This window comes from Artibeus jamaicensis, unplaced genomic scaffold, assembly GCF_021234435.1.
Source record: "Artibeus jamaicensis isolate MK-2021 breed Jamaican fruit bat unplaced genomic scaffold, CSHL_Jam_final contig_464, whole genome shotgun sequence".
Classification (NCBI taxonomy): Eukaryota; Metazoa; Chordata; class Mammalia; order Chiroptera; family Phyllostomidae; genus Artibeus; species Artibeus jamaicensis.
Window position 1 is genome coordinate 5,337,817 of NW_026521842.1, and position 21,633 is coordinate 5,359,449.

Consider the following 21,633-nt stretch of genomic DNA (forward strand, 5'->3'; position numbering starts at 1 on the left):
TCTTCAAATAAAGTCTGACATAACTTTACCATCAGCATCCTTCCTATCTACCTACTACATTTGTTACACTAGGTATCACACCATACATTAATGATTTCCCAACATGTCTAGGAAGTAAATAAACACTTTCCATTTTCAATTTGTTTTTTAAAGGAACAGTGAGATGGAGGATATTGCCAAGGTCACCAAGGCTGTTGAAGTGGCAGAGTGAAAAAGGAATCCAGCTCTTCAGACTTGAAATAATGGTACAGTTTCCACTTTCATACATAGGAAAACCCAAATTTTTATTCTGACACTTACTTGCAAACAGCACTCACAAACCCCACACATAAGCACACACCTGAGAAAAGCTTTTATAAAGTACAAAAGTTGGGTTTTATTGTTTTTTTTTAAATCTTAATGACGAAGAGCACTTTTAGATTGTGTGTCATGGTAAGTACCACAATTTTTTTACTGTGATTCAAAGACAGAAATTATTTAAAACTTGAATCACTACTAGAGTTTATAGAGTAGACCCCTAATGCTTGGGAAAGATGGGATCTGATTATGTTTTTTCTAACTAACTTATCAGAAAACACTAAACTTCAATCCTTAAATTTTATGGAATTTTAGAATATGTAGATACATTTAATTGCCTCAGGAAATACAATACATAATTTAGCTTTCTTTATATTGCAGCTTGTATTCTTAGGTTCCTTAAAATCATAACGGTTAACATCAGTGAATACAAGAGATGGAGATGGCACTGAACTAATTTATTCATTTTCTAAAAGGAAACCTGGTATTTTGTTTTCTAAAATGAAAGAAAACAAGCAACAAATCCTTTTTTATCTCTAAACTTAAATAATCCGTTCAATATGCTCTCATTTAATCCCACCTCTGTAACAAAAAAAATTTTAGAATCCAAGAAGCCAAGGTGAAGAGTAAAGGATTTGCCAAGGTCATATGTAAGTGGCCCATACAAACCGTAACCCTGGCCTTTTGACCCCTATTCTAAATGGGGCTTCTCCAGTCCCATTTTACCAAATAAAACAATGCCATATGTAAATATTTAATATGGGTGCAGCCCGGGCTGGTGTAACTCAGTGTATTGAGTGAGAGCCTGTGAACCAGAGGATCGAGGTTTGATTCCCAGTCAGGGCACATGCCTGGGTTACAGGCCAGTTCCCAGCAGGGGATGCATGAGAGGCAACATACATTGATAGTTCTCTCCCTCTCTTCTTCCCTTCCCCTCTAAAGATAAATAAATAAATAATCTTTTAAAAAATAACATGGGTGCAAATGCACAACTCTGCACTTTTATTAAGGGGCCTAAAATTAAAGGATCTAAAAGGCTAGTGAGGTTTCATTAAAAGTTACCTAAGATTTTACTTGATATACTATATACTTACTTCTCCCTTGTTTTTACTTTTCAATGCAATTTCAACCATTTTTATATTTAAAATATAAATCTGGAAAAATGTTCCAAGAAGTTTTTATTAAAATAAAACAGAAACCGTTAATCACATGAAGAGTGAACATAAAAGGAGACCTGAATAAATGTACCAAATCATGTTTAGGAAAATTATCATAAAGATGTTAATTCTTCTACAAATTAATCACAATTTTAAGAAAATCCCAACTGAAATTTCAAAAGGATTTTTCATGAAACTTGACATGCTGATCATCAATTCCTAAAGGCAGAGTTAAAAATAAAGAAACACCAAAATAACTTGTAAGTGTAAGAAGAACGCACACTGTGCTTGCTGGGAGACTGATTATGAAGTTGCAGCCATTAAAATATATGGTACCGATAGGGAGCTAAACCAAAAGGCGCACAGAAGAGACGACGCAGAATCCACCCAGCACAATGAAGATGCGCCCTGACAGGGCGGACTTCACTTCCGGGCTGAGTGCTCAGCGGTGGTGCTGGGACAACTTCTACCGCCGTGGTGGAGGGGTTTGAGATGCCCAGCTCACACATATGTCAAAACCAATACCTCAATTTCCGTTGTATTACACACTAAAGCAAAAACAAAAACCTGGAGACTTTTAGAAGAAAAAAGTCTTTATTACCTTAGGGAAGAGAAAAATTTCTTAAATTTAAAAACCAAAAAATCCACAAACCATGAGGAAAAAGTCAACACATCTGACATTGAAGTGAAAAGTGTACTTCCCTTACCCAGGGAAAAATAAAAGTACATCATATATGTAGTTTAAAAGACTGCATGCTAGGAAAATATACCTTTAATATGCAAAACCAAAGATTATTAATCCTGTAAATTAATAAGAAAAAGACAAATCACTTGATAAAAAATAGGGACAAGAGACAGAGATTGGGTAACTCACAGGATTGGAAATATATATTGCCAACGAACAGCACTCAATGAACAGCAACTATTCACCATCTGGGAAATGTCAATTAAAACAAGGATGATCTCTTTACAACCCATCAGATGAACAAAAATTTTAAGTATGCCTATACTAAGAATTAGCAAGATTTTTTTTGTTTGTTTCTAAATGAGATAGAGAAAAAGCACATGCACTGCTGATGGGAAGGCAGACCATGAAAACCTAAACTTAGCAGACTAGCAGTCTTTAGTAAATCTACAGATGTTTATACCTTGCACAACCCAGCAGTTCCACTCCTAGAATATATCCTGGAATGCATCCCGGAGAAACCCACAGGAGCATGCGAAGCCATGACAAAAATATGTCTTTTTGCAACATTTTTGTAATAGTGGGAGAACTAAGACCTAAATAGTCCTCGATAGTAAAAAGGATAAATTGTGGTGTGTTTAATCACTGGTATTGAGCAATTAAAATAAAAGAACAAAACGTACCAGTATAAATCTAAAGAACATTAGCTTAAGAAAAACTACAAAATGATGAATGTAGTATGAAACCATCTGTGACATTTTATATCAAACAATACAATGTACTATTTATTGATACACACATATAGTAAAAAGTGAAAATCACAGTCAGAAAACAATACTTAGCAATTTCAGCAGTCATTATTTCTGGGGAAGGGTGAATGAAATGCAAAAGGGCGATGTAAATGGAAGTTTCAACTGTATCTGCAATGTTTTGCTATTTATAAACATAGTTGACAGTATTAGCCAAGTCTGGTTGGTGGGTTCAGACATTCTCATATTAGTCTCTGTGCTTTTCTGTACACTGGAATTCCTTGTCAAAGAGCATTAATTAAAAAATCAAAATTAAAACATAACAATTAACTCTATTTACACATATACTCAATAAAACAAAGTCCTGTCTTACCTCAACTGAAGAGCGAGGAGTCACAAAGAACTGGTTGAATTCATCAGGGCTAAAATCTCCAAAAATATACTGGGAAAAAAAAAGAGAGAGAATCACTGATCACATAAACCATACATATTATATACTTTCAGGAAAAAACACTACATATTAAAATAATCACATGAAACATCTGGGTTAGAATCCCCACAGCCCTTTCCTAATTAAACAAATCAAAGGTCTGCAAGGTGAGATTTCTAGTTGTCATATTTTCTGATAACAAACAAGAAAATACTACTTAGATTCTTCTACAAAACTGTCAAAGAACACTCTGAAATTGTTAAAGCTTATTTTGAAACAGGTCAAAGCAGGTCTGTATACCAAACTCATAAGTAAAGTTCTGCTTATAGGAGAGTTTTTTGACTAACAAACATTTCCAGTTGTTCCGTTTACCTTTCTGCTGACTCATGCCACTACTTCCATTTCAGTTTTCTCTGCCATACATACTAAAGAAAAGCAGAAAATGTGGTTCAAATGGAAAGATAGGGAAATTGAAAAGAGGAAAATACTAATGATCTTAATGATCTTTAAAAACATGTAATTTTTATCTTTAAAATACACTGAAACCTGATGAACAGATAAACATATTACTTGATAGACATAAACCTAGTTGTGAACCCTCACTGCACTGAACCCTAATTCTGAATGGGACTTTCTGGAAAAACAACTGGTTAAACTACATGGAAGCAAGTTTAACAAGTGTCTGGCAATTCATATTCTCTCTGGAGCTTCAAGAAATAAGTCCCTGACAAGAATCATTGTGACTATATTTCTACAAAGGAGAATCCCTCACTAATTATTTATTCATTTAATCGATTAACTATTTAGCAACTACTAAGTGCTATGCACCATGATCGGTCCTAGGAATAAATAAAGATGATAAACAGAATTGTGGTTCCTCTGCTAAAATGGAGCTGACAGGCTAGTAACCCGCAGGGGAATTTACAAGTATGTGATTCAAAAATAACCAGTAACTAAATATGACATGAATGGATGTTACCATTACTATAAATGTGAATAAGTTAACAACTAACTCTCACAGCCTATTAATAAGAATGCATTGACATTCTGGGGAAAAACATTTCTGGACAGCTCTTTTGCAGAAGCTACCAAACTTGTAAATATATATTAAAAAACAAAAACATCTTGACACAGTATTTACATATACATGCTGCAGTCCACAAAGAAACTGTGCACTGAAAGTAATGTGAAGCTTTTCCTTTCCAACCAGGGCCAGCAGGATGGCTGCCACAGGGCGGGTGTGGGAAGACGGTGAGAGGAAAGGCCATTCTGCCATCTACAAGGTAGTCATCAGAGAACATACCAGTGACATTCACAAGTGCATCCACGGACTGAGTTTCCAGAAACGTGACTCTTGGGACACTCAGACAGATCCGATATATTTGCCATGGAGGAGATGGGAGCTCCAGACGTACCCACTGACACTAGGCTCAACCAGCTGCCTAGTCCAAAGGAAAAAGGAATGTCCCAAACTACATCCGGTGTGGCAGTCCAGAAAGCGTAATGAAGATGAAGAGCCACTATATGAGCTCTATAAATTGGTTTACCTACATACTTGTCACCACTTTCAAAAATCTACAGTCAATGTGGATTAGAACTGCTGACTGTCAAACAAAATTAACTGGGGGAAAAAGTAATGGTGAAAATAAGCAAAGTCCCACAACAATTTAGAAATACTTTCATTGTTAGCTCCGTGAGCTCTGAGGGTCTTTTCATCTTCAACACTGGGAAAAAGCTTGTTGATTTCACTCAAGCAAGAGAAAGGTATCTTTGTGTGAAAAAGAAGAAGAGAAAGGTAGAGGTGAGATGCAGGTAAAGAAATGATACTGCTGACTGCTATTCCTTTATAGTCCCGCTACATACAAAGATCTTTAACTCTAAACACAAGCCTCAAAATTTACTCAGGAGAAAACAGAAACACAAGCCAGACCTAAGAAAAAACACTCCTCTTTTCTCACATCGATGTTTCTCTCTCTGTTTTCCTCCTTTTCCCTCTCTCTAAAAAATAAATAAAATCATTAAAAAAAAAAGTCGTGACTGGTGTGGCTCAGTTGTTGGGCATCGTCCCGCAAACTAAAAAGTCGCCAGTTTGATTCCCGGTCAGGGCACATGCCTGGGTTGCAGGTTTGGTCCCTGGTCAGGACACATACAAGAGGCAACTGGTTTATGTTTCTCTCTCACCTTGATGTTTTTCTCCCTCTTCCTCCCTCCTTTCCCCTATCTAAAAATAAATAAATAAAATCTTAAAAATCAAATATTCCTAAGAATACCAACTGCTCATGAGGTGGAGCAACTGGACTACTCTTCATGGCTGATACAGATGCAGAACGGTAGTCCCTTTGGAAAAGAGTTGGCAGTTTCTTATAAAGTTACTTACTGCCAGGTTCTTCCCCAAGAGAAATAAATAACTATGTCCATTTAAAAAAAATCCTTTATACTAATATTTACAGCAGCTCTATTCATAATTGAAAAAACTATGAGCACAAATGCCCATCAAGAGATAGATGTGGTACATCTATTCAATGAAATTACTACTCAATGACTGTCAAAAGGATCATGCTAAGTGAAAGCAGCCACTTAAAATGCTACATGTTGTATGACTGCACTTGCATAATATTCTAGGGTAACATATATACAGACAGACAATGGCTGCCAAGGTCTGGGGAAAGACTGATTACAGACGGGCACAAGGGAACTTTTTAGATCGATGAAAACATTCATCACAGGAAAAGCCCTAGGGGAAAAACAGTGACCTTTCTAACTGCCAAGAAAACACATACTCATTAAAATACTAATGATTTTAGTCCTCACATATGAATGGACACCAAAGTGAAGAAAAATCAACAGCAACAGAGGTAATAACCATGAGGAGGCAAGCCCTGACCAGGTGGCTCAGTTGGCTGGAGCATCATTTCATACACCAAAATGCTGTGGGTCCAATTCTCAGTCAGAACACACACCTAGGTTACAGGTTTGATCAGTGTGTACAAGAGGCAAACAATCAATGTTTGTCTGTTTCTCTCTCTCTTCCCCTCCTCTTTCTCTCAAAGCAGTTAAAAAGAAAAAAAAATCCTCAAAGGAGGATTTTTAAAAAGTGATGGGGGAAATGAGTAAACCCAGCAAACACAAGAAACAGAACTTTTTAAAAAATCTGTATTCTTGAAGAGATTCTGGCAGATCAAATAAACAGACTGCAAGAAAAAAAGACCTTCTATAAAACAGAAAATTATTAACCTCAGACTAATTCCTGCACAACCTCCCGACCAACAAAACACTTAGAAAGGTTCCAGGGAAAGACTTTTCCTCCCATTACTTGCAATTGTACTATTTTTAGTTAATTTTTTACTTTTAAAGCATTATTTGAAAAAGTTTGCTATAGATTCTAAATGTACTTTTATTACAACTTAATATCAATAATTTCTCCACAGTTACACACACATTCGATCTGATTAAAAATTCACTGGGGGGAAAATGAGGAAGCATTTCATGTATGGGTAGTGAGAAATCTCGAAGATACTGTTAAATAAAGAAAGTATTTTTTGGATAAAAAAGAGAGGAAGAGAGAAATAGCTACTGCTGTTTGCATAGAGAGACAGAAAAAGAACCACAAAGGGAATGTAACCGTTACCTATACGGAGCTGCAGGGAAACCAAGTGAGGGTACTGAAGAGGGGGTGACTTCTTAGTGCAGGGTGTCAAGCTCATTTTCACAGGGGGCCACATCAGTCTTGCAGTTGTCTTCAAAGGGCCGAATGCAATTTTAGGACTGTATAAATGTAACTACTCCTTAACAGTTCACTGAGAGTTCGACACTGCCGCCAGGCAGAAACAAGGTGCGGGGCCAGATAAAACAAGGTGGAGGGCTGGATTTGGCCCGTGGGCCTTGTATTTACCACTTGTGTCTTAGTGTACATCTATTCAGAATTTTTAGTTCTGAATCACATAAATACCTTATCTAGTAAAGAATTAATTGTAAAAAGTCACCCTGGCCAGTGTGGCTCAGTAGGTTGGAGCACTGTCCCATAACCAAAAGGTTGCGGGTTCAATTCCCAGTCAGGGCACATACCTAGGTTGAGGATTGATCCCTGTTCTGGGCATGGGCAACCTCAGTCCGGATGCCAATCCCAGTCTGGATGTGTACAGGAGGCAACCAATCGATGCTTCTCTCTCGTACCAACGCTTCTCTCTCTCTCCCCTCTCTCCTTCTAAACCAATAAAAAAAGTCCTCGGGTGAGGATAAAAAAATTGTAAAAAGTAAATGAACAGAAATCATTGTACAACTATTCATATATACCCATTTTGCAGAGAATTTGTAAGTTTGCACCTCTGTTATCTTCAAGAACTGACAAAAGAGTAGAGCTTGATGAAAATATTTACTCCAAAAAAGACACCGTAAACAACTGCTGACTGCCAACTGTGCGATGCTAAAATATTTTAACACTTGACAAATGCCTAAACCAGAGCTATTTTAAACCCCAATGTAATTTCTTCTAACCCTGGCTCACATATAACAATAAACAAATCTATCAAAATATACATGAATCATATCCTCTTGTCATAATCAGATTTATTTTCAATCCTTAAAATGTACGAGTTTCTGAAAGTGAGCAGTTATTTTTCACTAAGATAAAATACAATTATTTCAACTTTATGACTGAGATAACAGAGGACTGAGAAGAAGGTGGCACCAGTGGCTGTCATCATCTCTGCGAGGTGTTCACCACCTTGAGTTTTGGTTGGGATTTCTACTTCCTGGAAGAATGAGTATTCCCCGTATGTTCACGGAAGAAATGAGGGGTAAGGAGGTACTATTGTACTGTTTTTATTTTTTGTAACTTTTGTAAATTTGAAATTATTTCCAAAAAAATGAGTTTTTAAAGCTAAAGATGTAAACTGTTAAGGAAAACCTTTCTCTCTTTATGTAAGAGTGAAACATTCTACTTCCTCTGGAGGATTAACATATTTTAAAGTCTATTTTTAGTTTAAAAATACTGTTTGGGTATAAAAAATGATTTTGTGCCTGATTTCACAGGATTTATAATCAGTGGGGAAGAAAATGCCACTGACCACAAGAATTACTTCGTCCCGTAAGAGCAGAGTGAGATGAAACATATGACTGCTACCGTACTTTGCCATGTATAATGCACATTTTGCCCAAATATCTGAGGGAAAAATAAGGGTACACATTATACACAGGTATAACGATTGCATACCATGGTTGTAATAAGGGGCATAATAATCCCATGTACAATGCACACAAAACACAGGTGTGCATTAATACACAGGAGCACATTATATGTGGCAAAATATGGTAAGTTCGCATGGGAGATTAAACAATAGGAATTACAAGTATTGGGTTGACCAAAAATTGTTTGGTTTTTTCTATATGACTGCTCTCTAGTAGCACTTGGTGTCTTTAACTTCATTCAAAAGAATTTTGTTAGATTGTATTGTGACAGCTGTCATAACAAATGCAAATATCAGTGTGCATTTTTTAAAAAAAGTATCAAAATTGGTGAAATTTTGTGTAGCCATTTTAATATTGGAAGATGGAAAAATATGCAACATTTTGGCATATTATGCTTTGTTATTTCAAAACGCAACTGAAACACATAAAAAGATTGGTGCAGCATATGGAGAAGGTGCTGTGACTGATCGAACGAGTCAAAAGTGGTTTGCGAAGTTTTCTGCTGAAGATTTCTCACTGGACAATGCTCCACGGTCAGGTAGACCAGTTGAAGTTGACAGTGATCAAATCAAGACATTAACTAAAAACATTATACCACACGGGAGATAGCCAACGCACTCAAAATATCCAAATCAATAAAGTTATTGGTGAAAATAAAAAATGTGTCTTTTATTTCACGGAAAAAACTAAACTAACTTTTTGGCCAACCCAATACGTGCATTTCCGAAGCCTGGTGCAAGGCTTAGCACATACAGATGTTCAATAAATGGGTGCTTTGAGGATAAAACAAACAAAGTGGCTGAAGTTCCTCAGTCTGCCACAACTTGTTACAAAAATAACCATGTCATTAGTAACTCTACTCTTCTAATAGCTTTATCAAATACACAAGTAAGGCAAAGCTGAAAACTACCCTCGGTTTTAAGCAACCTTGCCAATGTCAGATGAAAAATGGAGTCAAGAAAGCTGCATCGAGAGCTCTGTTCCCAGCTGCTATGACACCCACAGGAAAGGCCTGCAGTCAGGGAAACATCACGAGGCCTTCCAACCTCCCCATACCCCTTGAGGAAGCGAGCCTGGGAGGCAGAGTGGCTCTTCTCCACCACCAGGAACAAAGCTCAGTTCCCCCTCATCCGCAACTGACCCCAGCTCAGGCTTTCAGAACTCCCACTGTTCTTGTGTCTGATTATTCTCCCTGATTCTTTCTAGGAAGGACATGAAATATATACATTCAAGAAATGCTTCAGGAAAAGGGGGGCATGCCCACAATACAGTGTGGATGGAAACAAGACACTGCAGTGAAGCACAGCCCCTGGGCATAGCTGTGCTGGGTTTGTCTTCTGGAGGAGATCAGAGGCCAGAGGGTCAGTGGGCCTGGGGTCAGTAAACCCTGGGGAAAGGGCTGGACGAAACTGTAAATACCAGTGTTTGTGCTAGAGGAAAAGCAAAGATTTTCAACCCAAGGAAGGTGAGAAGAAGGACAGATGTTTCCAGTCCCCCTGCATATTCTCCAGATTGAAGGGCCACAGAAAACACAGCACCAGGAGGCACTGGAGTACAGCATGCTGAGTCTTCAGCCAAGCTTCCAAAACTTTCTCTCTAGAAGCAAGAACACATTTGCTGGGTGCCACCAAATCAATGATCTCTGCTTTCAAAAAGACTCGTGGAAATAGGAGAGCAGCCTCTGAGGTAAAAATTACGATGCAAAGGCATTGATCAATACACTTTGCTGCACGTACATTGTATGTACATTATATGTTCCACGGTGGTCAGACAACTATGACCCCATATCCAGGAACAACTCCTGTACACAGACCCAAAGCCAAGCCTCACTGGGTGAGAGGAGAGAACCAAGTCACAGCTAAAAAGAAGCCAAAGAGAAATACAAAGCTGTCTCCTCCCTGGTTCCCCCACCCAAGGAAACTGAATTTGGGATATGAGAAACATTAAGAATTAATAAAATGTTCCAAGTAATAAAAGCCTTAACCTTGCCTCTAAAATGAGGGGATGCTGGACTAGACAACCTCCAAAGTTCTTCCCAGTTCCAAGAGGATCTCCTGGACCTAACAACAACTAAAAAAACACAGGTTTAGAAATATTTGCAGAAGAATACAGGCTACCACATGGATCCCTCCCCCAAACATGATGCTGGATGCTGAGTAAAAGAAGCCAGACTCAAAGGGCCACATGTTTGTATGATTCCATTCATATGAAACGTCCACAGGAGGCAAATCCCTGGAGACATTTAGTAGATTGTGGTTGCCAGGAGCTGGGGAAACAGGGGAATGGCGGAGGTACGGTACACTGCTAATAGGTATGAGGTTTTTGTAATGAAATGTCCCAAAGCCACACAACTTTTGTTATTTAAATGGGTGAATTGTATGGTATGTGAATTATATCTCAATAAAATAAATGAAGTAAAAAATCAGGTCAATACTTGTATTAAAAATTTGTTTCTTTACTAAATTCTATTGATCATGGTCCCATACCTAACAGATAACTAAATCTATCTACTGAACAGTCATCACAGGGAGCTTTCAACTTTGGGAAATGTCTGAGTGAACATCTGGGGATAACACTGTTTAAATACTCAATGCACAGCAGAAATTTCGTTGATTTAATATGCATTGAGCACCAACTATCCACAGAACTATGCTACTTAATGAGAATAAACTGTGAATCAGACAAACACAGGGTTCAGGACAAGGTGACATTCATAGTTTTGTCACAGCACAAGTGGACTGTAAGTTGCAATAACTGTTACCAATGGCAAAAAAAAAAAAAGACAAAAAAGAGGGAAGCAGAGAAAGACTTGTTCCTTGACTTGGGCTGTAGCAGAATTCTGCTTGGGGCACAGGGGTCCTGAAAATGGATAGACTGTCTAACAAAGCCACTGCTACAGACAGCATTTCTTCTTCTCAGGATTCAAACGTCAAAGTACTGCAATTTAGCATCTATTTTTGTAGGATCTGTGTAACTCATTCTGACTATTAAAGTCCTATCAAAAGGTCCTCTGGGGGGAGGGGTGGAAAAGGGTATGAGAGGGATACATGGTAATGGAAAAAATAAGTAAATATAAAAACATTAAAAAAATACACTCTCACCTTTCAAAGGAGGAATTTTAATAGGTTTGCTGTATATACTTTAGGTGCTTTCATGGAGATTGAGCTAAAATCTGTTTTGATAGGCTACATTTCCAAATTAAAAAACATGATTCACTTAACAGAACACCACTTTTACCAACTGTCCATATCTGCATGAATTACATTACACAATGGCAGTTAAATTTTAACTTGCTTTGCTCTAAACTAGTACTAAACAGCAAGATAAAAGAGACAGCCCAATTATTCAATAACTTGCTATATAGAAAATTTATCACATGGAACAGAAATGATAAATTAGGGAATGAATTCAGTGCAGGTTATCTGGTACAGCCCCACTGAAAGCTCAACATTCCACCTATTTGCACATCTATTACAAACATCTTGGTGCTAATCAGGGGGAAGGAAGAGAGGGGGAGGGGAGAAAAGGCAGAAGTCAATACAATAGAACCTGAAACAGTATGACCCTTGAACAAAAGGGGTTCAAACTGCACAGGTCTACTCACTTGATTTTTTTCCAATAAATACCTTTGCTGTTTTTGATCCGTGGCTGGGGGTCCCTCAGACAGTAAGGGCTGACCATATACCGAGGGGCAACTTAAATTTTAGGGAGTCAAAAGTTATATACAATTTTTGTCCTGGCTGATGTGGCTCAGTGGATTGAACACCAGCCTGCAAACCAAGGGGTCATAGGTTCGATTCCCAGTCAGGGTACATGCCTGGGTTGTGGGCCAGGTTCTCCTGTCAGGAGCATTCAAGAGGCAACCAATGGATTTCTCTCTCACTCACTGATGTTTCTTTCCCTGTCTCTCTCCCTTTCCCCTTTCTCTAAGAAGTAAATAAATAAAAATCTTTAAAAAGTCATATACCACTTCTGACAATGGGAAGTCCGAGCTCTAACCCCTGTGTTGTTCAAGGATCAACTGTAGTTCTATCTTTGTGGGGGCCGGGGAGGAATGAGAGCACAGGTTGCAGAGGTGCACAAGGGAAACTTGGGGAACTGTTGGGAGTGATGGAAATGGTAGAAATGGTTATCTTGCTTGTGGAGGTGATGACAAAAATACACACATTCGTTAAATTCATCAAACGCTACACATTTGAAATGGGTGAAATTTACTGTACACATATTATTATGCCTCCAAAACAGGAACCAAGTTAAAGTCGTTTGTATCGCTAGCAGTTAATGCAGTACTTAGCATATAGTAGGTGCTTAAAATAGCTTTGCTGAACAAGTGAATTCAGGAAGAGAGAAAAGCCACAACAAATCAAACTCTCAGGATAAGAAATGATAACCTCCACATATTCACAACAAAAATTTAACATGACCATTCTGACTGGTTTTTATGGTTTTTAACTATTACCTGAGAAGTTCCAGCCAGGAGTACAATTTTCATCTTTAAATATAATCTTTAAACATAATCAAGATATAACATCTGATTTTTAAATATAACATTTAAATATGAGGGAAACTGAATTAAGCTTTACAAAAAGCTTTAAAATACCTATTTTGACCACATGGTCTCCCTAACTAAGGAAAAGTCAACTTTTAAAACTTTAAATCTACAAGAAAAAAAAAAAAGGTGGCAGTAGGGGGGGGAGCAGGCAGGCGGGCAAAGCAGATCATGGATGTGATCAGAAAGTATCAGGGCTGGTCAGCCTTTTAAAAATCCGTTTTTGCCCTGAGTGGCACAGCTCGGTTGGTGGAAAGTCTGTCGACAGTTCCATCCCAGGCAGGGCACACGCCTGGGCTGCAGTCCCGGCCCCTGGTGGGAGCCCATGAGAGACAATAGATCAATGTTTCTCTCCCACTCTCCCTACCTTCCCTCTCTCTAAAAATAAATAGGAGAGCATTTTCTTAAGATTTTCTTGTTCTCCTCTCTTTTGTGTTTAAACTTAAAAAAAAAAAAGTATTTCAATAAGAACTACCTATCTGCACTCAGATTCACTTTTCTGTCATAAACACAAACTCATATCTCTGTGAACAAAAAATTATTTCCTTTTAAACTGATGGACAATAGAGAGACAATACCAAGTATAGATGAGAGTGTGGAAAAAGGGGAAATTCTCATGCACTGCTGGTACCACGTAAAACAATATAGCTACCTTGGAAAAGCCTGGCAGTTTCTTATAAAATAAAACATACTGTATGATCCAAGAAACCCACTTCTAGTTATCTTACCCATGAGAAATGTGTAAGAAAACATATGCCCACACAAAGACTTGTCTGTGAATGTAGTCAACCATTTCCATTTCATTCAGAGTGGTCAAATACTGGAATAATAAATGTCCATCAAGAGGTGAAGAGATACACAAACTGTGATGAACCCCTATAATGAAATACTACTCAGCACTGAAAAAGGAAGAACTCTTACACGCAACATGGATGAAATTAAAAAATGTGATACAGAGAAATTAAAAAATGTGATGCAGAGAACAAGAAGCCAGATAGAAGAGTACACTGTATACATCCATGTAAATGGAATTTTAGAAAGGAAAACAACCTATAGTGACAAAAACCAGATTAGTAATTGCTTGGGTATAGGTAGGGATTCATGGCAAAGAGGCATACAGGAACTTTTGGGGCAACTGAAACAGTCTGTATCTTGAATGTGGTGGTAGTTACCTTGGGTTATACATTTGTCAAAAATCGACTGCAAACTTAAAATGGGTACATTTAATTAAATTATACCACCATGCAGTTGATTTTTAAATTCATGCACAAATTAATTAACGGATGCACATCTACAACTAAGGGAGCTAAAACTGTAGTCTAAAAACAGCCCTTGAAGGCCAAGGACCATAGTACTACTAATCTTCCACTTACGTGAGTAGAATTCTTTAAAAATGTGAACACCCACACTTTGGGTTTTTGGTGTTTTTTAAAAAGATTTCTTGTTCCTCAGTCCAAACACCCTTACTAGTGGTACACAACAAACACCCCCTAAACCACTGAGCGTGATACTTGTGTTTCGTTCCCTGTTATGATTGTATGGGCACCTGCCCTCATTGAAGCCTCTGTGCCGTCATCACTCAATTACCACCCCAGGCTGCTGGCTCCTGGCTCAGTCTCTGTAACTGCCTGAGTGCCCTGACCACCTACTCGAACCCCACACTACACACAGACAATGACTGCCAACAACAATGAACCAAAATTCTAGCATTTCATTAAACAGAGTGCTACACAGGCAAAAATCTGTAAGTGCAACTGTTCTACAGGATTTTTCACTCAATGAAATATGCTGGAACCAAACCAACAAAAGCTTGGCTACTAAAGCCACCTGCCAGAAAGGAAAGTACATCACTAAACCAGTGCTTCCTCTTAAAAGACAATCGGGACTATATAAATGATTTTCTTCTAATTTGCTGGTCATTGCCAATGGTCTCTTCAAATACCTTAGAAAATCTATAGCTGTCTAACAAGTACTTATGTTAGCTGGTATATAAATCCTGTCCTTCCAATTTTAAGGAAGAAATATAGAATGTTCCCCTTAATGAGCTGCTTTGGTTGTTAATGAAAACCAAAGTTACTTAGAAGAACTGGTAGAAGCAGTAAAAACTGCAAAATTACTATCTGCTTAAAATAAAACAGCGTAAAAGGGGTGCTGACAGCTAAGGACCTGCCCTGTCCACTGAGGAAGCAGTGTTTTAAATTATCACTAATTATTTCCCCATATTACTTAGCAAAATATATCTCCTATTGTGCTCCAAAATAATTAATGAATTAAAACCATTCATCTTTCAGTTTACTATGTTGTACTTTAATTAGCTCTGAGAAGAGACTCAACTCATAATCAGAAACTAAAAAATTGATCCAGAAACCTAAAATACAAAATAATACTGAATGTAAACTGTAATTGAAAAAAATTAAAGAAAAATAAATAAAATTTAAAATGGGTTAAATAATGCCAACGATACTGTTTTCGGTATGCATAAAATAGAGCCTGTGAATATTCTGCAGTACTTAAATACTGCAGAGAAATATTTAATTATGAAGAATATTCACGTCCTGACTGGTGTAGCTCAGTGGATTGAGCACAGGCCTGCGAACCTAAGGATTGAGGTTCGATTCCCAGTCAGGGCACATGCCTGGGTTACAGGCCAGTTCCCAGCAGGAGATACATGAGAGGCAACCATACATTGATATTTCTCTCCCTCTCTCCTTCCTTTCCCCTCTAAAATATAAATAAATAAAATCTTTTAAAAAACTTAAAAAAAAAAGAATATTCACAATACAAGAGGTAAACACTTTACAAAATAACATAAGCCTATTTATTAATAAAGAAAATGCATTACTACAAATACATTGCAATGAAGCTGTCTAGCTCCCCATGCATCCTGGTTATCCCAAAGCCTTCATTTCCACTGCCCGAGAGTTGAAGGCCTTCAGCACTTCTCAACTGGATCACTGCAGGTGCCTAACTGGTCTTCCTGCTTTGAGTCTCACCCTTGGACCTCCGAACAAAAACCACATGCAGCCACCACAGAGCTTTCTCTAAAATGTGAATCTGATTATTTTGGTCCCTCGGAACAGCCTTTCAAGGCTCCCAGGACCTTTCAGGATAAAAGACTCACGCAGAGCATGCAAAAGCCTTCAGACTTGGCTCCCCTTCCTTCTGCCCTTCCAGACTCATCTGCCACATCTCCCCACACAGCCCTGTGCTGCAGCTGTCTCCATGCACTTCCACGCCACTGTGTACATGGCATCTGTCACACTGACTGCCTTCTCTCTGGCCCCTGCTGGCTGAGTGCTTCTCACATGAGTCCCATCTTTGCGAACTGTTTTCCCAAAAAAGCTACTGAGTTACTTGCTCTGGATTTTAATAGTAGGTTAGCCTCTTCCACATTCAACTGTGGACTTTGTGAATAGGTGAACTGTGCTATACCTTTCACTAATTTAGTCACAATAAATATTTATTGAACACTTACGTTCTAGGCCTTGGAAATGTATCAGTGAAAAAACATACAAATCTTTGCTCTAATTAAACTTACATTCTGGTAAGGGGAGAAAGAAAACAGGTAAAATAACTATGTGAGAATATTACATATACAGGGGTATCAGAAGGTGTAAGTGCTTTGAAGACAAAGCACGGCAAGAAGATGGCAAGAGGGAAGCAGGTTTTAACTTTAGAAAGTGGGCAGTAAAGCAGGCCTCCCTAAGAAAATGTCATCGACACAAAGTGACCAAAAAGCCTGGGAGCAAGCTGCACGTGGACAGAGGAAAGCAGCACGTCTAGAGCAGAGGGTCTCAGGCAGAGATGACTTGTTCTTACTCATTTTGTATGCATAGTGCCTGGCACATTGCTGAGTCCCAAAAATAACTACTGGAATAAATGATGACATTAGCTGGGATATCTAAGGTGATAAAGGTAGCAAATATAAAAAATAATGGAGGCAAGCCAACTGTAAAGTTCTCTTTCCAAGTTCATCACTGACACACAATTAGGCTCTACCTGAAGGCTGATGTCTCTGTGGCTCTGAAATTTGGGGGATACAGGCATATGCTCTGGCTGGGTCAACAAAAGATCACTGTCATGACCCACCAACTGGGCATGGGAAAGTATGGTGAAAGCATTTTATTTGTATCAGTAATATCCTCTGATCTCAGGACTATTATTTCTTGAACAACGGCCCAAAGAATGAAACCAAACAAATTATCTGATACACAGGTCAGTCACCTGATTTAAGAAACTATATAACAGAGATAAAGAGAATCATGAAAAACCTCAAAGGAAGCTTAGAGATCACCCATGCTTTCTTAATGCAAAAACCATAATCAATCTGAATACTTCACGAGCAGCAGCCCAGCTCTTCTATGGAGAGCAAATCTGTCCCCTAAGGTTCTGTATGCTGTGGTCCTATTCTTCACTGCCAGAACCAGAAACACCAAAACAAAACCATATGCAGTCCTGAACATACTGAACGAGAACCAGATGTTCTCTATTTCCTTCAACTGGTTCCTCCTTCAATTAACTCATCCATTCAACACACAATTAAGGTAAGATGCTGTGCTGAGAGGTGGGGGCAATGGAGAACCATACCACATGATACTAAAAACAACAACAACAAAAATCCTTCCTGAGCCAATCAGATCACTCCCAGGCCTCTGAACTCCTACTTGAGAGCACCTGCCAGAGCTCTGGTTAGACAACCACCTGCGTGGTGCTCCCCTTCACCAGGCAGGGCCATGTCTTCCTTCCACTGCTCTGGGCACAGGGCCCACACAGGCCCGGCACGATGGAGGCCTCCTTGAACAGCCAACTGACCGTAGGAGAAAAGATGGAGCACCGACAGCACCAAGTTCACAAGGCCCTCGAAGCTTACCGTGCACACCACGCACATGAGATTCCTTTCCTTTTTTCATAGAGAAGTGATGGACTAATTAACAGAGCTGACTCATCAATGGCAAATAAACAAAATGGCAATGTACTTTACTTTTGTCCACCTTAAAAAGAAAAAGAAACACCTCATTTGTTCAACAACTATGTCCAGTCTAGTCACTGCTAGAATGCTGCTATAGTATCATTGTATGTCAAGTTCAAGTTGTAGTAAGGTAAGCCAAAACTGAAGAGCATGCTTTTTAAGATTTTTTTGAATGCTATCTCATCTCTTTCTCACTAAATAGAACTCTAGTCACAGATGAAAAAGAAAGTTTAAGCTCCTGGCACTTAACTCACACTGTGTAGTTATGGCATCGAAAAGCAAAGAGTTCGGTGAGAACCAAGATGGAAACAAGAGTAATTATTTTAGCACCAGTTTATGAAAAACTGGAGGCAAGAATTTCTTAAGCTGATAAATCCATGACCAGCAACCAAAAAAAGCAACAAGAACTTCTGATGTCAAATTGGCTGGCTGTGTGCACACATCCCTTAAGAGATTTTGACCACAACCAGGCTTCAGAATGAATCAGAAAAGTCAGTTCCAAGTCTCTGGGACACTAGACAGTCCTGGTGAAAATTAGCGATAGTGAATCTGTGCTGCTCCCATACTGTCCACTGAGGCCCTGCCTCATGACATGGAGCACAGCAGTCATCAGCAGAGCATCTCATGGCTTTGGAAAACATTTTCTAGTTTTCTGTAATTGTGCTTTACAACTCCAACACAGGCCCCAGCATACAGCAAGAGCTGAATAAATGTTTAACGAAAAGGAACTGATCATTTAGTCAATTAACTTCAACAAAACTGAAATCCCATTGTGAAGACCCAATGTGGTGGATCTTCAAAACTAACAGGTTTTTCAGCTGCTTCAGTTTCTACAGTTCATTCTACTCAATGCTAAAATTTGATAATGCCACCTCTCAGAGTGACCGGTGTGGCTCAGTTGGTTAGAGCATCATCCTGTAACCGAAAGGTCTCAGGTTTGATTCCCAGTCAGGGCACATACCTGGGTTGCGGGTTTGGTCCCGAGGTCCAGGCACGTATGGGAAGCAACCAATCGATATTTCTCTTTCACATCGATGTTTCTCTTGCTCCCTTTCTCTTTCTCTTTCCCTTCCTCTCTCTCTAAAAGCAATAAAAAAAAATGTCCTCCACTGAGGATAAAAAAATTTTTTTTAATTTTGTCCAAAATATGATCTCATTAATTTCATTCATGGGAAAGTGATCAACAGATTATGTGGAAAAGACTATAAACAAGACCACATGGAGTCTCTGAAACTTGAGTATGGCTAAGATAACCCATGGAAGTCATCGAAAACACAGACCCGGTCACAAGGACCCCTACACTCAGAACATGTGGAGAAGACCATGACCAAGGATCATAACTTAAATACTACTATATAAAATTATCCCAAATGTCTAAAATTTACTACAAACACACTAAAGGGAAGCATTTCAAAATACAAGGGTGAGCAAGTTACAAGTACATGGAACAGCTTATTCTTGTACTACTTATTTACATTATTTGTGTTATTATTATCATGCCATTGTGCCATCCTTTTGAGTTAATAAAGCTATTGTAATCATGATAACCTGCATGTCTTTCTTCATACTAACTATAAACCTACTTTTGCCCACACTTGTACTAACAGTCATCTCAGAGTCGTGGGATATAATAGGTTATACATTTTTCCTATTTTCTTATTTTCTAGGAGCATAATCAAGAAACAAATACCTGTTTTTAAAGGTGCCTCCCCTAAAAAATAAAGGAAATAATGTCTCCAAATGATCTTACCTAAAGATTCTATCCAATTATCACTGATGACATTCAAGGGCTATATGTCTTGCATTAATCTGCCTCAGAGGTCCCCAAAAGAATGCCCTACCATTTTTCCTTCAAAGTTTGGGGGTTTAAGATGCTTGAGGTGCTGAGATGAGCAAAGAGTATACTCCCAGATCTGGAGGAGAGCCCAAAGAGTGACACCCTGACAAGCCACGACTGCCCTGTACAATCATCTCATTCAGCAATGTTAACACAGCATGATACTACCCACTTACTAAAAGCTGTGATTTCCCAGACACCCACCTGCTTACAAGATCAAACAGAGTCTTTGGCTTGGACTATCAAGGTCCTTCACCTCTCCTCCGATTCCTGTCCATCACTTCACTCTATACATCAATCAGCCACAATTCTATTCCAGTTCCCAAACATGCCGCAGGTTTTTAGACTGTTCCTTTGCATGTTCTCCCCAACATTCCCTTGTCCTCATGCTTCCTTCTAAATGTCACCTTTCTAGAACAAATGTGTTCCCAGCTTCTCTTGACACTCACACTCTTCCTTCTCAATCCATCTTACACCTAAATATCTCTTGGACTGTACCATATCTATCTACTACACACTCCCTAGTCAAAAGTCCAAGAACCCTTCTACTGACCTTAATGCCACTGTCACCCTGCCAGAGTCTATTCCACATAGGTCTGTCAGAGAGTGAACCCAAAATACAATCTGATTACGAGGTTCTGTGGTGAAATGCTGTATCATGCCCTCCTCCACATTTTCTCAGGATACAGGCAATAACTTGTAAGAAAGGCTACAAGGTTGGATGGACCCTGTCTACCTCCCATCTCCAGCATTGAGCTCAAGGCACACTGGCTTTCACTGAGTTCCATAAATGCTCCAAACTCCCTCCAGTGAAGGGGCCACTGCACATGCTGTTCCCACTGTTTCACGCTCTCGGCTACAGCACCAATTCCGGAGGGACCTTTCCTTGACTTCCCAGGCCATGCCCACAGACTGTTCCCTTCCTTCCAGACACATTTCTCAGTTTGGAATAACAAATGCATAACTGTGACTGTCTCATCAGCAAGTGTCTCCCTCACTAGACAGCAAGCTCCCTGGTGAGAGGGATAACGACTGCTTTTGCTCCTGACTCCAATCCTCAGTGCCTGGTACACAGGAGCCACAAAATAACTATTTGCTGAGTGAATAAATGAATGAATGAATGTTTTTCATTATGCTGTTCACATCTCTGTTGTAGGAATTACCACCCTAAAACAGGACTCCCCTGTCTCTCTCCCCACTACTCTGAACTTCTAAAGCACAGGAATTCTCTTTTAAGCTCCACATTTCTTATGTCCAGCCACCAAATATCTTTGAACAATCATGAAAGATACAAAGGCCTTTATATGTACTTTTCAGTAAGTGTCTGATGTCCTACAAATTGATTCCAAATGAAAAAGAAAACTAAGCTTGGAAGACCTGATTTTGCATTTTATTAGAAGTGGATGGTTGAATGCGCTTGTCTCTGGGGAGGTGGACCTGAGGTGCAGTGTGGGGTGCAAGTGCTTTCTTTTTACCCATTTTGATAAAAAACAAAGAGGGAGGAGAAGAATACTTGATTTTGGAGAAGATACGGGAACAAACAGCCAGGTTAACTGCCCAATTCCCCAATATTCATTCAGGCTGGTGACCTACCAATCCCTCCAACTAACAAAAGGTCTCTCCTCTCAGTAATAGTCCCTAGTGCATAAGGGACTGATAGACAGTAATTTGAATTTGAATCAGACCTCTTTTACAACAGAAAAACTGGAAAGATGACTGCTATAATTAAGGACCTGAATGTCTTCAAAATATTGCTTTTACAGAAAAAAGTCA

At 38.9% G+C, this 21,633-nt stretch overlaps 1 protein-coding gene across 2 annotated transcripts in view; it reads right to left on the minus strand.

The window, feature by feature from the left end:
* Positions 1-21,633, minus strand: part of USP10 (ubiquitin specific peptidase 10) — a 61,738-nt gene that overhangs the window by 33,141 nt on the left and 6,964 nt on the right. For both annotated transcript variants that reach the window (XM_037142411.2, XM_037142410.2), the window contains exon 2: positions 3,262-3,330. In XM_037142411.2, the coding sequence (XP_036998306.2) occupies positions 3,262-3,330 (69 nt within the window). The remainder of the gene's footprint in view (positions 1-3,261; positions 3,331-21,633) is intronic.